This window comes from Puma concolor, chromosome C1 (assembly GCF_028749965.1).
Source record: "Puma concolor isolate L17-30 chromosome C1, mPumCon1.1.hap2, whole genome shotgun sequence".
NCBI lineage: Eukaryota > Metazoa > Chordata > Mammalia > Carnivora > Felidae > Puma > Puma concolor.
In genome coordinates this window covers 200,146,033-200,162,635 of record NC_141674.1, presented here as the reverse complement: position 1 = coordinate 200,162,635, position 16,603 = coordinate 200,146,033, and the positions used below count along the sequence as shown (strand labels likewise).

The window sequence follows — 16,603 nt, the reverse complement described above, 5'->3', positions numbered from 1 at the left end:
AGAGTTGCTAAATCTAAGCAATATATCTGACTTGTGAATCACTGAATTACTGTGTTAAGCCAATATTTTGGGAAATATAGGGATATTAAATCATCTTTTCTCACTGAAATGTCATTTTAACACTATTCTAATTTTCAGTGAGAACCAACAAAAATTAGAGGCCACAAAATAACAATATGGAGTTGAGGTTGGAGAATCAGCTTGTTTACTGATTCTGCTACCGACCAGTTGGCTGATCGTGGGCAACACATTTCACTCTTCTAAGCCTTTGTTTTCTTCAATTCCTAGTATAGACAATAATGGTAATTCCAGTCAGCATTACAGTGATGGCACATGGGACGTATCCAGTAAGTGTTAATCATAAAATCACCTTTTGAAATAATAAAGTTTGGTACAAAAGGCCAAAACTCTACTTATATATAGCAATTACTACATTATTTAAAATTTTTTTTTTTTACATTTATATATTCTTGAGAGACAGAGACAGAGCATAAGTCAGGGAGGGACAGGGAGAGAGGAGACACAGAATCTGAAGCAGGCTCCAGGCTCCAAGCTGTCAGCACAGAGCCCGACGCGGGGTTTGAACTCACAAACTGTGAGATCATGACCTGAGCTGAAGTCGGACGCTTAACTGACTGAGCCACCCAGGTGCCCCTCCATTATTTTAAAATAGCTTATCTTTCTGTCTACATGGCTTTATATCTTTATTACCACTGCATAGTAATTAATAGACCACATGTTCACTGATGGCAGGGACTCTGTCCCAGTCAATAATCGAGAACCCAGTATGTTGCCTGGCACAAAGAACGTCAATAAAGATTACTAAATTGAATGTGTCTAAGGAATAAAACCTAGAGAGAGAAGGTGCAAGCTTGGCCTTTATGTCCATATTCTAGCTTCCAAATAATGCCAGGCTCCTCTGAGAATTCACCAGATCCTATCGGGGGGAAACCAACAGATGTGTGCAGGGGGCAGGCTGAACTACAGAGATGACGTTGGGCTGGGCACCAGACATGATCAAGCAATATAACTCCTTTGGTGAGTACTTAGATTCTCCACTTTACAGGACTTCACAGTCATCAGTTACTGGATCTTTTGGTTAAAGCTAAGTGAGGACAACATCAAATGCTGGACAAGAGCCTGCCGTTAGTCCAGGGGGCGAGGCACAGCCATCAAAGGCAGTCTCAGGCATGAATTTTCTATGTCTGATTCATCACAAGAGATAAAATGTCAGCAACTCTGCTGCCAGCCCAGCTCTGAACAACTCATAGAAGTATAACTCATCCTATCCTATGCTTTACTGTACAGTGAGCACATTCTTTAAAAAAAAAAATCAAATGGCTTAATATTTTCAGTGGACTTGTGAATGACTAATAATCTCATTGCACTTATTTTAAATGGGCTTCTGAATCACTGATGTATATTAGGTTTTTTTCATGTCACTTTTTGAGAGGGCATTATAAGTTTTGATTAAACGTCCTGTATTATATACATCATTTTCTGGCAATGTTCTAATCTTATTTTTCAATTTTAATATAATACTTTCACTGTTTCATAACTTTGAGAAAAAAATACTCTTTCTGTATGTAGTCCTATGAAACAGAGCAAGTTCATGAGTTTTCAAACTGCAAGCTATTTAATAGCCTCCATTTGGTAATTATAGAGATTTATATCCCTCTCCTCATCTCCCACAAAATTCAGAGCTGATCTGTCTAGTTGACTTAGAGACTGACTTAGAGGTCTATACATTCATTATCCTTGACAATAAGCTGTTAGATTAGGTTAATGATTTAAGACTAATATATGTTTGGAAATGGGAGAAAGAGGTTTAAAACTAATTTATAGGAATATAATCCACTGGTCATTTTCATGTTTCATCAAAAAATATTTTAGAGGATGTCTCAATAGTAATTGATCACAATGAGGTGACAAAATGGGCTGTCCTTGTTTTACTAGGAAGAGAAGGAAGCTATTATCTCCTTTTCGGTTCAGACTTTCAGGGTAACCAGACAGTTTATCATTTATCAAAGAATTAAAATAATCTAAAAGTTAGAAAGAAGAAGTACACTGGCACAATATGGATGCAGCTAATGTTACAAGTCCAAAAATGTCACCCATCTCAGTATGTTGTGTACTATCACTTAGAAGATGGTATAGCTACCCTGGTTTTCTCTTTCAAAATCTTTTTTTTTTTTTAATTAAAAAAAATAATGTTTATTCATTTTTGAAAGAGAGAGAAACAGAGAGTGAGTGGGTGAGGGGCAGAGAGAGAGGGAAACACAAAATCCAAAGCAGGCTCCGGGTTGTGAGCTGTCAGCACAGAGCCCAACACAGAGCTTGAACCCACGAACTGTGAGATCTTGACCTAAGCCGAACTCTCATGCTTAACTGACTGAGCCACCCAGGCTCCCCTCTTTCAATATCTCTTAATACTCACCAACAAAAGTAAATTTATTTTTAACTCCTGCATGAACCATTGGGATATAAAATAGCAAATAATTTCATAGTATATTAACAACATATAACATGTACTTTTAAAATGCCATATAATTTTTTTTAAATCTAGTTTTTTCAAGGTTTCTTGGGTTTTAAATAAATGAGGTGAATGAGAAACAAAATCATAGAAGTGCCTAATGTGACTTTAATAAAACAATTCTGTTTTAACTCTAGAGTTGTTGTCATATGCTATTTGTAGAATTTTATATTAACATTTTAGTTAACAACTTGCATTGTCTAATTATTAATAACATAAGTAAATTTCCCTTTGTTTTACATGCTAATTCTATATTAAATTATAGCAATTTAAGTATATATATATTTTTTACCATCTGGCTTGAAAATGTTTTCAGAAAATAAACTCATCAAATGAATTATATGTCTAGTCAATCATACGCTTACTATTATTTATGAATAACATTTCATTTACACCAAAATATTTTAGAGTCCTTTTCCTAGTATTAATTAAAGCTAGCATACATAGTAATATAAACTTTAATTTGCCATTAAACCAATTTAATAGAGAGACAGATAGATTAAAGAGATACTTTTGGGATTCAATCTTTCTCTGCACATACATTTAATCCAATGCTATGCTACCGTATACTAAAGGCCCTGTGCTGTGATGAATCTTTTTTCTGCTCTCAGAGATACTGTGGGGAGTAAGAACAATACAAAAAGAGTTCACAAATCAGGTAGGAAGGTCACCATCAGAAAACAACTCTGTGCATTTAAGGCAAATATATAGAGGCAACTTCTTTTAATAAGAAAGGTTTTATTTCTAAGCACTAGTGCTTCAGTTTTTCATGAGAAAAAAAAATTAAGAGACATGCTTTCTGAGAACATTCAGTTACAGCACTTTCAGAGGGAAGGGGGAGAAAACCCTGAAATCAAGAGAAAATGAACATAAAATTTGGGTCACTGCTAAATTAATATTTTCTCTGTGGGTTTTCCTTTACCAGTTGCTTTTATATGCACTTCACATCTAAGTATTTAGGCTAAATGCATTTGAAAATCTTGCTTTTCCACTGATGCTCCATTAGCAGGAGTGAACTCTGCTATATCAGGGTCTAAGCTATTTTAAAGCAAGGAGAAGGTTGCAGGACTTTTGTACTCAATAACAATTCATTCTGATTTTATTCTTAAGTCATGTCTGACATACTTTTCCCCCAGTGCCTTTTGACTTCTGCTTCTTCAGAAGTCTAAATTTCTGCAACATGTGAAGTTGGTGTCTAAGACATTTATAGCCTTCTTCTGTAGTATGTGAACCTGAGACTTCTTGTGTATTCATCCTAAATTAGTTTGCCTCAGATGACTAAATAGGGCCTCCCATACTGAATTGGATTGCTATTCCCACCATCTGTATGTTCATCATCTTAATCCTTTATTGATGTCAATCATGTGTCATATATGGGAAGATAAAAGAGAGAAATTACAAGTTGCATTTCCTTAGTGACCCAGGAATCAGAATCTATGGATATTTCTTTGTTTTTTTTTCTTTTTTTGTATAGTTTCCCAGAGTCCTTGTTTTCTTTGCTATCCTCATCAAATATTACTAAGAATGGATATGGAGATCCTGTTTTGCATATCTTGGAATTTCTCAAATCACTAAAATCTGTGCTCAATAAGCCTCTGTGTTATCTCTTGTCTCTCCTCCATCTTCAATCCCTTCTCTTCCCTTTGCTCTTTCCCTGAAAAAATAAACCTGTTGTTTCCTATGTGAACAAAGGGGACCCTTTGTTTTTCTTCTGACCCTAGAGCTACAGCATTTTCTCCTCTTCAACTTCACTGCTAAACTGTTTGAAAATGTAGTTTTCCCTTTCTGTCTCCATTTCTTTATATCAACTTCACTTTGAATCAACAGTAATCTGGGGCTGTCTGGTTTTAGCACTGAAAATCCCATGACCCAGGACATTCCTCAGCTGTGGACAAACTCACACAGCTGGTCACCTTAGACACCTCTTCCTCCCATAATCTCTACCTCTAATCACTCTTCAAATTCTGAGAGTCAAACTTCCTGCCTTTAAACCATTCTCTTCCTTTTTTTTTTTTTTTTTTTTGTTAGTTTCCTGGTTCAAATTCCCATCCACTCACAGCCTGTTGTACCAACTTCCTCAATGAAACAGACTCCCTTACTCAACTACCATAATATATTAGTCTTTCTAAAAGGCAAATTTGATTGTGTTACCCTGCTTCCTTGACATTCTAACAGATTGCCCCCGAAACACTATAAAACCTGAATCAGGTACTTCATGACCTTGTCCTTGTCTATCTGAATACTCTTACCTGCTGTTTCTTCTTCTGTAAGCTCTATTCATACATATTATTACACCCAGAACATACTATTTGAGCCTCACATTTCTACTGCTTTGTACATGCACTACCTTTTCCCAGAGTCCACACTCTCCAGACTACCTGATATATCCTACTTATCCTCCACATCTCAGCCCAAGCACAGACTCCTCTTGGAAGCCATCAATACCCTTTCAGGCAGATGACAGTTCTCCAGGCTTTCTCTCTCGTATGTTCTTCCATTTAAAAACATACCTCATTGCATTAAGATAATCTCTTGTTTCTCTTTGCTACAAGATCCTTAAGGAGAAGCACTACATGTTCCCCTTTCATATTTCCTGAACCAGCAGTTTCTGTCTCAATAAAAAATTGTTGAATTAATGTTTAATGAAGTCATTGCATTATTTTTGTAACCCCTACACATACAGGAGGCACGGTAGGTAAGAGTACCTAAGCAAGACCTTGTAAATAGGAACACACTCCCATTTTTTACCTTCCATGCCCTTGCACAATTACTTTATAAGTTGCACCCAGAACCTAAAGAGTGACCAAGAGTGATTAGACTTATCAACACCTAAAAAAGGGCTGAAGATTTGCTTACTGTTCTTGCATCCCATACAGACAGGGTCTTATCTGCAGAACCTGTGAGAAGAGTGTTGGAACCAGGAAAAAACTCAATGCTGTTCACAGAATCCACATGTCCGTACAAAGTGCATCTGCATCTTTCACTGTGTAGACAGAAATGGAGATTTCAAGTTTTAGGAGTTAGCACCTAAATGTTTCTTATGCTGTCTACACAATGCTAATGAAGATAATTTAAGTATCTGAAGCGTAATTTTGTAAATGACAAAAATATACAAAAGCCACATTTTAAGGGAAAATTCTATAGTCACTTGACATCCTAAGCACTTTATAGAATTGTAGCATGCAACTGACTAAATTTAAGTTACCTTCAATTTATAAAGTCACACCAACTGTCATTTATTCCTTCTCACGAAATGATTAAATAAAAATGGTCCCCATCTAATAAACGAACATGCTAAGAAAAGAAAACAATGGAAGGCAAATGTTCAGGCTTCATTCTAAACCCACTGAATTCGATTCTGATCTCTACTGTTAGAAATAACTAAGAAAGAAATAAAACTGCAGTTTTGCCTTTTGCCACTTTATCAAAGTTTTTTTTTTTTTTTTTTTTTTTTTTAAGGAAACAGAGTATATACAGAACAGCATTATTCCCTGTTTGTAATGCTTAATTGCTTTTAATGAACTTCAGTGATAAGCATATTTTAAAAACAGAGAAAGAGTAGAAGCAGGATAATTAACAGTGCTGAGAACACAGGAGTCAATATAAGCATATTTCTAATAAGATAACCAGTTGTTTAAGCTCTGACCAACTGGCTCCCTTCTGGCTTGAGCCATGCCATATTCGGTAGTCTGGCATAGTGGGAAAACCTCTGCAATGGGAGGCAGGAGACCGTGTTCCAGTTCCTAACTTTGACAAGAGCTAGCAGGGTGACCAGGAGCAAGTTATTCAATCTCAGTGCCAGCAGCTTTCCTTCCTGTATGAATGAGATTACTTAATTTGATGTACTGAGAGGTCCAATCCAGCTCCAACATTCTGGGATTCTCTGACCAAGGTCATATATGTAAACGGGAAGGGAAGAAGTCAAACTGAGCATAGCATCTAAGAACTGTTAGGAGCAAAGTTTGTTCCTCCTCACTTGATTTTGATGTTTTTTAAAAAAATCAAAAGATATTAAGATTTATGAATATATTAACACATGTAAGTTACTCAGTGACACTCTCTGTGATTGAATCTTTCCATATCAAAATTAAGTATTATATTAATTAATGTCAGGAACAAGAAAGTAAAATCAATAAATTCATTAATTAGGACCATTCTGTGTTAGCATCTTTATCTCAATATTTCTGAGAGAGCTTGATATTAGTTTGATTATTAAAGCTGATGATATGGGTCAGTATATATCAGGAGTTAACAAACTATGGCATATAGACTGGCTGCCTATTTTTGCAAATGTTTTATTAGAAGATGCCAATTTGTGGGGCGCCTGGGTGGTGCAGTCGGTTAAGCGTCCGACTTCAGCCAGGTCACAATCTCGCGGTCCGTGAGTTCGAGCCCCGCGTCAGGCTCTGGGCTGATGGCTCAGAGCCTGGAGCCTGTTTCCGATTCTGTGTCTCCCTCTCTCACTGCCCCTCCCCCGTTCATGCTCTGTCTCTCTCTGTCCCAAAAATAAAATAAACGTTGAAAAAAAAAAAAAAGAAGATGCCAATTTGTTTACACTTGTCTGTTGCTGCTTTCCCACTACTATAGCAGAGTTGCATAGTTATAAGAGAGACCATATGGTTCATAAGCTTAAAATATATAATACCTAGTCCTTTAAGCTAATATATTTGGATATTTATAAGTATGCCTGGATTTTACTTCTGACAGTTTTTTCCTTTTTTGAGGTTAGTACTAAAATGTACAGAATAATTTCTTTTTTATTTTTAAGGACTTATTGTGTTATATAGACATTTTACATGCTATTTTCTAATGATTCCCAAAACATAAGTATAAAACATTTCTTTAAAAGTTTATACTCCAATGCCCACCATATTGAAATAATGACACTTAACTATTAAGGTAATTGTTCCAGAAGAGTAATTATTCTTTCTCCATAGCTTTATGGGGAAACAGAGAGACAGAGAGAGATTTAACAGAAAAATAAGAAGAATATATTTATTTTATTAAAGTAGTAAATTTTTAAGTTATATAGGATTTAACTATAAAACAAAATAAGCAGAATTAAAGGCAGTGCTGAAAGTCCAGTAAATATTTTATTATTGTGAAATATCATTCCCTAAGAGACATCCTAACATTAAGAAAAAATATTAAAATTACATTATTTTTAATTATTTTATAACTTATAGAAAAGTAGAATTAAAAAAGGAAATGAACAAATGTATAATTCCTCCCTCTTTTTATACTTACCTCCCAATTTTAAAATCACATTGTTAATACTACAACATCAAAAATCATAACACATATTTGATCAGTATTCACAAATTTCATAGTTGCTTAGTGACTCCCACCTGTCCTCCTAATTTTTATTTAACATATATTTAAATTAATCCTCTGTACCCATATTTTTTTTACATTTTATTCATCATTCATTACTTCAAGAGCAATTTTCACTGGCTATAATATCTTGTTTCATCAATTTTTTCTCAAATGTTTATGAAGAAATTTTCCACTGTCTTATACCACAGGCAAAGTCTGAAGCCAGCCTAATCTCTGTTCCCATTTCCACTCAACTACCTTTGTGGATGATAGGCTTTCTATGCACATTAGCCACGTAGGTCTTTCACAAACACCGCTGTTCAGAAATTTTACCATGGCATGACTTGATAGCTATTTCCATCTATTATTCTCAGACTATAATTATTCTACGAAAGTTGCTTCCATTATATCTTTATGTTTTTCTCTTCCATTTATTCCATTTTTTTTTCTTTAGGAACACCAACCAGGTTTTATTTTTATTTTGTCTCATTTGTCTCTACAGCTAACATTTTGTTTGTGATGCTTATATCCTTTTTTTTTTCATTTTTTCACCCCTGCTCTTTATAATTCTCAATTGTGTTTATTTGTGTGTGTGTGTGTGTGTGTGTGTGTGTGTGTGTGTAGAGGGGAGCCATCAAAAGCTTTGGTTTATGTTTTCTATTTCACTTATTTGCTGATATTTCTCAGTCTACTTTTCATATATGTCTACTGTCTTATAAAATCATAATGAAATGCTTGAACATTTTTGATATTTCATCATATAAAATAAATTAAAAATAACATTTCTGTAATCTTTGAAAATATAGTGTATTTTCTATCTGAATTATTGATAACTTTGCTTAGGTAATTCCTTCTGCATTGTATAGTCCCTAGTAGAATTTTGTTTATATTAATTTATTCTTCCATTTTTATAATTATTCATAAGTTCAGGGTTGGTTTCTTTTTATTATGACTTATTTTTGAATGGGACAGCTACTTGCTAAATTAAATAGCAGAAAGAAAAAACTGGACATATGTTATCTCTAATTTCTAATCAGGTTTGTTGTCTTCCACAAAGACTTACCACCAAGTGTGTTATTGTCCCGATCCCTAAGTTCATCACTCTTCCATTTTTGTATTTTAAAGTATAGATGTATCTTGTTGCAAAACCCCTTGAGTCACAAGCTCTGTATTAACTCTAAAGGCCCCTGCCTCCCTTACCACCTTCAATCTGTCTCATCTATGGCAATCTCCGTTATCTCCTTTATCTAACAATAAAAACGTCTTGTTAGAATTTGTTTCTAACCATGTAGAGTAACCAGTACTTTACTGCTCCCCACACAATAAATAAATATAAAATTACACAAATTATGTAAAACAACTGTTCTATGGCATTAAACTAAACACAGCACAAGATGGTAATCTTTTAGAGAATGAAAAAGCTCAACATGAGCTCCACTACCCTCCTGACTTTCTGCTTGGAAGCACTTCCCTGCTATTAAATGTAACAGCAGGACCCCAGTAGAATTGAAGTCTCTGTGAGACAAAAGGCAGTGAGAACAGTTAGGGCTGCTGATATGCCTGGAATTTGCAGTGTGGGCTACCTGAGAAAAGGGAACTGCACTGGAATGGCAGTAGTTTTTATTGGGATTTTCTAGAAATTGTTTGTCAAGGTCTAGATGGCATTTCTACAGAGTAAGATTCAATAGTCCTAGCAGAGATTTCCCCCTAGGAAATCTGTAGCTGAGAGCTGAACAGTAATACCAGAGACCAGGGGCTGTTGGAAGACACTGTGCTTTAATCCCAACCAGAGTGAAGAGAACTCACTGGGCACCTCATACTTTCAGTTGGGACTCCAGAAAGACCCCACAGTAAAAGTGAGGGTCATCTTCATTAACTAAGTTCAAAACCAAAGTAGACTTGTCTTGCCAAAAAATGAAACCAAGACAGAAAGGGCAAAAAGAATCTGCTGATAATGAAACTAGTCACTAGGACAGAACTCACTACCTTTCATAGAAAGACCACCTAATATAGACTACCTGTAATTGCCATTAACAACATCCAGCACATAATTTTAAAAAATTACTACACATGTTAAGATGTAGTAAATGTGATCCATAATCAAGATAAAATCTCAGTAATAGAGATTCTAAGATGAATCAAATGTTGATCATAGAAGACAAAAAAGACTTCAACCATCTATTATAAATGTTTAAGGATAAAAAGACACAGTTACAATGCATGTGTAAATAAAGAATCTCAGAAGATAAATGGAGGGGTGCCTGGGTGGCTCAGTTGGTTCAGTGATTGACTCTTAATTTCGGGTAAGGTCATGATCCCACAGTTTGTAAGATCAAGCCCCATGTTGGGCTCTGCACTGACAATGTGGGTCCTGTTTGGGATTCTCTCTCTCCCTCCCTCTCTCTGTTCTTCCCCTGTTTGTGTTCTCTCTCTCTCTCTCTCAAAATAAATAAACTTTAAAAAAAGTGGAAACTATAAAAAAGAAGCACAGGGAGGAATTAATAAGTACAATATGTGAAATAAAAATATCATTGATCTTTTGCAAATGATGATCAAAGATCATTTGCAAAATGGATATTACAGAAAAAGGATAGGTGGGCTTGAATACAGATTAACAGAAATTATCTAATTTGAATAACAGAGTAAAAATATAGTATATAGTAAAATATAGATATAGTAAATGTCTATATCATAGATCAGTCATCAGTAGGGAAATATCACATAGTCTAATGGATAAATAATGGGTTTCCAGAGTGGGGTGGAGAGTAGGAGAATGAGAGGAGTAGCACATTTCTGAAGAAATAATAACTACAAAATTCCCCAATTTGATGAAAAATACCAATATACAGATCCAAGAAACTCAACAAAGTCCAAGAGAGTTAATAACAGATAGAACGTATCTAAGCATTTCATAGTCAAATTGCTAAAAGCAAAATATAAAACAAAAATCTTTAAATGGCTATAGATAAAAGAAACACAACATGTAGGAAACAATAGTATACATGGCAGCTTACTTCTCAGCAGAAAAAAATAGAGACACAATATAATAGAACACATTTAAGGGCTGAAAATCCAATAATCAGTTAAAAATACCTTCCATAATGAGAATGAAATAAATTTTCAGATAAATGAAAGCTGAGAAAATTCAACACCAGTAAATCTTTCCTATAAGAAATGCTAAAAAGAAGTTATTCACACTGAATGAAAATGGCACCTGATGGAAACATGTATATGGAGAAAATAATGCTGGCATTGGCTACTTGGAGTCTTTTGTGGTTCCATACAAATTTTAGGATTGTTCTAGCTCTGTGAAAACTGCTAGTATTTTGATAAGGGAGTGCATTAAATGTGTAGAAAGCTTTGGGCAGTACAGGCTTTTTTTTTTTTTTTTTTTTTTTTTTTTGATAAAGAGAGAGAAGAAAGTAGGGTTTGGGGAAGGGCAAAGGGAGAGGGATAGAGAATCTTAAGCAGCCTCCACACCCAGCAGGGAGCCCTACATCAAGCTCAGGAGCTATGTAAATACGTGCTTTTGGAAAGGAGATGTATGTTAAAGGTATAGCAATTTTTTGATGTATGTTAAATGTAAATACATGTAAATACATGTAATACATGTAAATTACATGTAAATACATGCTTTTGGAAAGGAGATGTATGTTAAAGGTATAGCAATTTTTTGAAAAATGTTTCTTCATTTATTTTGAGAGGGAGGGAGGGAGAGAGAAAGAGAGAGAGAGAGAGAGAGAGAGAGCGAGCATGAGCAGGAGAGAGTGGCAGAGAGAGAGGGAGAATCTTAAGCAGGTTCCATGCTCAGTGCAGAGCCTAATGTAGGGCTTGATCCCATGACCATGAGATTGTGACCTGAGCTGAAATTGGGATTTGGACACTCACCTAACTGAGCAACACAGGTGCCCTAGGGTAGCATAGACATCTTAATAATATTTGTTGTTCCAATCCATGAGCATGGGATGTTTTTCCATTTCTTTATGTACTCATCAATTTCCTTCATAAGTATTCTATAGTTTTTAGAGTATAGATCTTTTACCTCTTTGGTTAGGTTGATTCCTAGGTATCTTATGGTTTTTGTACAATTCTAAATGGGAATGATTCCTTGATTTCTCTTTCTACTGCTTCATTATTGGTGTATCAAAATGCAACAGATTTCCGTAAGTTGCTTTTAAAATTCAACACCCCTAAAATAAATAATACAGTTAAGAAATGGGCAGAAGACATGAACAGACATTTTCCAAAGACATCCAGATGGCTAACAGACCCATGAAAAGATGTTAAACATCACTTATCATCAGAGAAAGACAAATCGAAACCACGGTGAGATTATCACCTCACACAGGACACAAAACATATTGGCAAGGACATGGAGAAAAGGGAACCCTCTTACATAGCTGATGGGAATACAAACTGGTACAGCCACTCTGGAAAACAGTATAGTGATTCCTCAAAAAAGTTAAAAATAGAACTACCTGATGACCCAGAAATTGCACTACTAGGTATTTTCCCAAAGGACATGAAAATACTGACTCGAAGGGGCACATGCACCCTGATGTTTACAGCAGGATTTCAACAAGAGCCAAGTTATGGAAAGAGCCCAAATGTCGATCAACTGATGAATGGAGAAAGAAGATGTGGTGTATATATGTGTGTGTGTATGTATGTATGTACATACATTACCCAGTACATGTACATGTACGCACATTACTCAGTCATCAAAAAGGATGAAATCTTGCCATTTGCAATGATGTGCATAGATCTAGAATGTATTATGTTAGGCAAAATAAGTCAGAGAAAAACAAACACCATATGATTTCACTCATATATGGAATTTAAGAAACAAAACAGAGGAACACAGGGGACAGGGAAAAAAAGAGAGAGAGAGAAAGACAGCCATAAGAGATTCTTAACTATAGAGAACAAACTGAGGGTTGATTAATGGAGGGAAGTGGGTGGCGGATGGGCTACATTGTTGATGGGTATTAAGGAGGACACATATTGTGATGAGTACTGGATGTATATGTAAGTAATGAATCACTAAATTCTATACCTGAAACCAATTTTACCATATTTAACTAACTAGAATTTAAATGAATTTAAATTTAAACAAAAACTTGAAAAGAAAAAGATAAAAAAAAAGAAGAACAGATAATATGTGGTTATAGAAACCAGAACAGTATTTGCTAGAGGGAGTAGGCACTGATTAAATAAAGACACAAGGAAACTTTCTGTGGTCACAGAAATCGTCTATATCTGCATTAGTTTCAAAGTTATATACATTTGTTAAAACTCATCTAATTGAACAGTTAACAACTGTTCATTGCACCGGATGGATATATTACCTCAACTAAACAACTAAAAACAAATATGGCTTGCCAAAATACTTTTTCCCTGTACCTTCACTCTCCTGATATTTATGGCATTGTAAATATTCTATAATATATATTTCTGTGAATAACTGAATATTTATAGTGATCCCATTCTCTTATCAAGTATGTTTCTCATACAAGCATGGATCAAGTACATGCATCTTCATAGATGGACAGAGAATCTTTGATATTTAAAATAGCTATACCATTGGGGCACCACACTGAGCAGAGAGTCTGCTTAAGATTCTCCTTCTCTCTGCCTCTCCCCCCCCCACCCCGCTCTCTCTTTAAATAAACATTTAAAAAATTGGGGCGCCTGGGTGGCGCAGTCGGTTAAGCGTCCGACTTCAGCCAGGTCACGATCTCGCGGTCCGTGAGTTCGAGCCCCGCGTCAGGCTCTGGGCTGATGGCTCAGAACCTGGAGCCTGTTTCCGATTCTGTGTCTCCCTCTCTCTCTGCCCCTCCCCCGTTCATGCTCTGTCTCTCTCTGTCCCAAAAATAAATAAAAACGTTGAAAAAAAATTAAAAAAAAATAGTTATACCATTAGCATATACATCTTTTCCTTTCTAAAGGTATGTATTTACATAGCTCCTGGGAGGTCTTTTATGTTTAATTAAAAGGAAGTAAACAGGAAAGAAAACATAAAAAATAAAAATCCACAAGAGATTTAATGAACACAATACAAGTGAGAGAAAACACAATCGATGCAGATGAATCCATAAGAAAGAAACAGCATGAACAATATATAAAACAATGATTAATATTTCTAACCTATCAAATGTTAGTGAATAGATTTCTATCTGTGACAAAATTAAGATTATTATTTGTAAGTAGTTCATTAGTTGTAACTTTTTAGAAGACTATTTACTAAAGAGAAAAATTCTGAATATGATATTTTTAATTGAAGCATTTCAATTTACAAAGAATTATGCTTTTAACTTAAAAGTATTTTTTAACAGATATAATTTTCCATTAAACTAAAAAGTCTATTCCAAAATTTGGTAGTATATTTAAAAGCAAATGCAACAGTATTACAAATATGATTATATCTGGTTCATCCTAACAAAGATATAACAAATATACGTATACAGAAAATGCATTGTTCTAATAGGTGTCCTTGCATATACACACTATTGGTAAAATACTGTGCATGTCTAGAATTTATATTCAGCCTTTGTGGTTCATTAAAACCCAATTCATTTATTTAGGAGTATATTCATATATGGTGTTGGGATAGAGGGAGCAATTTCTCAATGATGTAGCTCACATGGTTTCCCAAATGAAAAGGAAAAGCTGGGTCTTCACATAGCTTAACAGAAGAAAGAACTGCTGAAGGGGGAAAGAAATCTGCTCACGAGCCACTGGTTTAAGGTGTGGGGCATTCCAGGCAGACAGGCTGCAAGAGCAGGCTTGTGAAAGATTAATTAGCTGTCAGAGCAGGGAGTTCCATTCAAAATTTCTTTGCAAGGTGAAAATGGACTAAAGTGATGGAGCATGACAGCACCACAAGGGATGGAAATGATTTGTACACTTCCATCAAAAACATAAACACTGAAGCCTGATGCAATTTTCTCTCTGTTGCCCTGTCGGCTGTTTTCCTAACATTTTTGTAGGAAGAAGTTAGTTCATAAGCAATGGCTGTTTATTAACTCACCTCCTGCTTTTCCTTTATTTCCTCTTTTCCCTTGATTTAATTTATTATTCTGGTAAGTGAATGATGAATATTTTTTCTGAACTTTCTACTCATTATAAAACAAAGTTATCTACTCTTCTAGAGCAGATACATTTTCATTTAAAACGTATTTCCCATACATATGCTAACATACAAGATGACAACATTTTAACATAGTTTCTCTTCATGAGGCATTAAATTTTAGGAGTTTTATTTTCTTTGGTGTGTTTGTTTTAACACTATTAATATTGAATATGCAATTGCACCTTTAAAACTTCAAGCCTGTATGAATTTACAGATCAACAAAATATTAAGAGAGGCATGGAACATTTACAAAAAAGCAGCACAATATATATCTCTGAAGATAAAAGCTAAAAAAAATCTATTCTTGTTTTGAAAAAGAGGATTAGCATTCATTACCTTATTAATACTTAGTAATACCTGGATTTTAAATAGTGTTTATATAATTGAGTCAACCTGCGATAATAAAATTTATCACTAGGCTTAGCCAATAATTCTTTGTGAAATACCTAAATCTAAGAATCCAACATGAACATTAGTGAAACCTATTTAAATCCTCATACTGTAATTCATAACATCCAGTTCACTGAGGGATTCCTCCCCACCCTGGTTTATTTTTAAAAGTTTATATATAAGCTATTTTAAGACCCACCAGAATTAGCATCTCAGCAAGGCAAAATCCTCAAGTGACATCCAAAATTTGGCTTCAAAAGTTAACAACACTTTAATAATGAGAGCCTTTTGTTTTATATTACTGTAAATTATATAAAATCCATCATGCAATAGTTTCCTTGTGACCATGGAATTCAGTTGAACATTTAGTAGAGAGAGTGATTTTTAAACAAAATCTATCAGGGAGTCTTCCATAAGCCCTATCTTAAAGTTCACTATAACCTATCATGACATAATAAACTATCATGTAGTTTGAGTATCTCACCCAGGAAGGCTCATGAATAGGCCACAGCTTTGAAACTATAAAATTTCTTGGCCAAAACCCTTGGCAATAAACATACAATCTGAGCCTTATCCCCAAATGGTAATAAAATTCCACTCCACATGTGTAAACATAGGGCAGATTCTTGGTAAGCTCAAAATATTTGGAATACAGCCAGGATTTAGGGAATAGAAGCAAAAAGTGAATAAATTAAATAACTATAGTAGAGCTGTGGATTCAGAGTACTCTCAAGTCCTCACTCAGATTTTCTGATCAGTCAACTGACCTGTTTTTTGTTTGTTTGTTTGTTTGTTTTTAAATTTTGCTTTAAATTTTTTTTAATGTTTATTTATTTTTGAGACAGAGAGAGACAGAGCATGAACGGGGGAGGGTCAGAGAGAGAGGGAGACACAGAATCTGAAACAGGCTCCAAGCTCTGAGCAGTCAGCACAGAGCCCGACGCGGGGCTCGAACTCACGGACCCCGAGATCATGACGAGTCGAAGTCGGATGCTTAACCAGGCGCCCCTCAACTGACCTGTTTTTGCAAAGAGCAGGGTTTTGCAAAGGGAGAGGGTTAAGAGGCTGGAGTGCACAACTGGTAACAGTAAGAAAAAGTAGACGCTTGGCAGTTTATACCAGTAAACTGGATAAAGGAAAAACTAAAATAAAAAGACCAAATATTGAAATGACATCTTGGGGCAAATTAATAAAGGCAAAAGCAAATAATTCTGTATATTCCAACAGCCCCT

General features: G+C 35.1%; 1 protein-coding gene across 2 annotated transcripts in view; it reads right to left on the bottom strand.

The window, feature by feature from the left end:
- SPAG16 (sperm associated antigen 16) overlaps positions 1-16,603 on the bottom strand; it is a 1,014,588-nt gene that overhangs the window by 388,055 nt on the left and 609,930 nt on the right. For both annotated transcript variants that reach the window (XM_086719555.1, XM_086719554.1), the window contains one exon: positions 5,390-5,516. In XM_086719555.1, the coding sequence (XP_086575681.1) occupies positions 5,390-5,516 (127 nt within the window). The remainder of the gene's footprint in view (positions 1-5,389; positions 5,517-16,603) is intronic.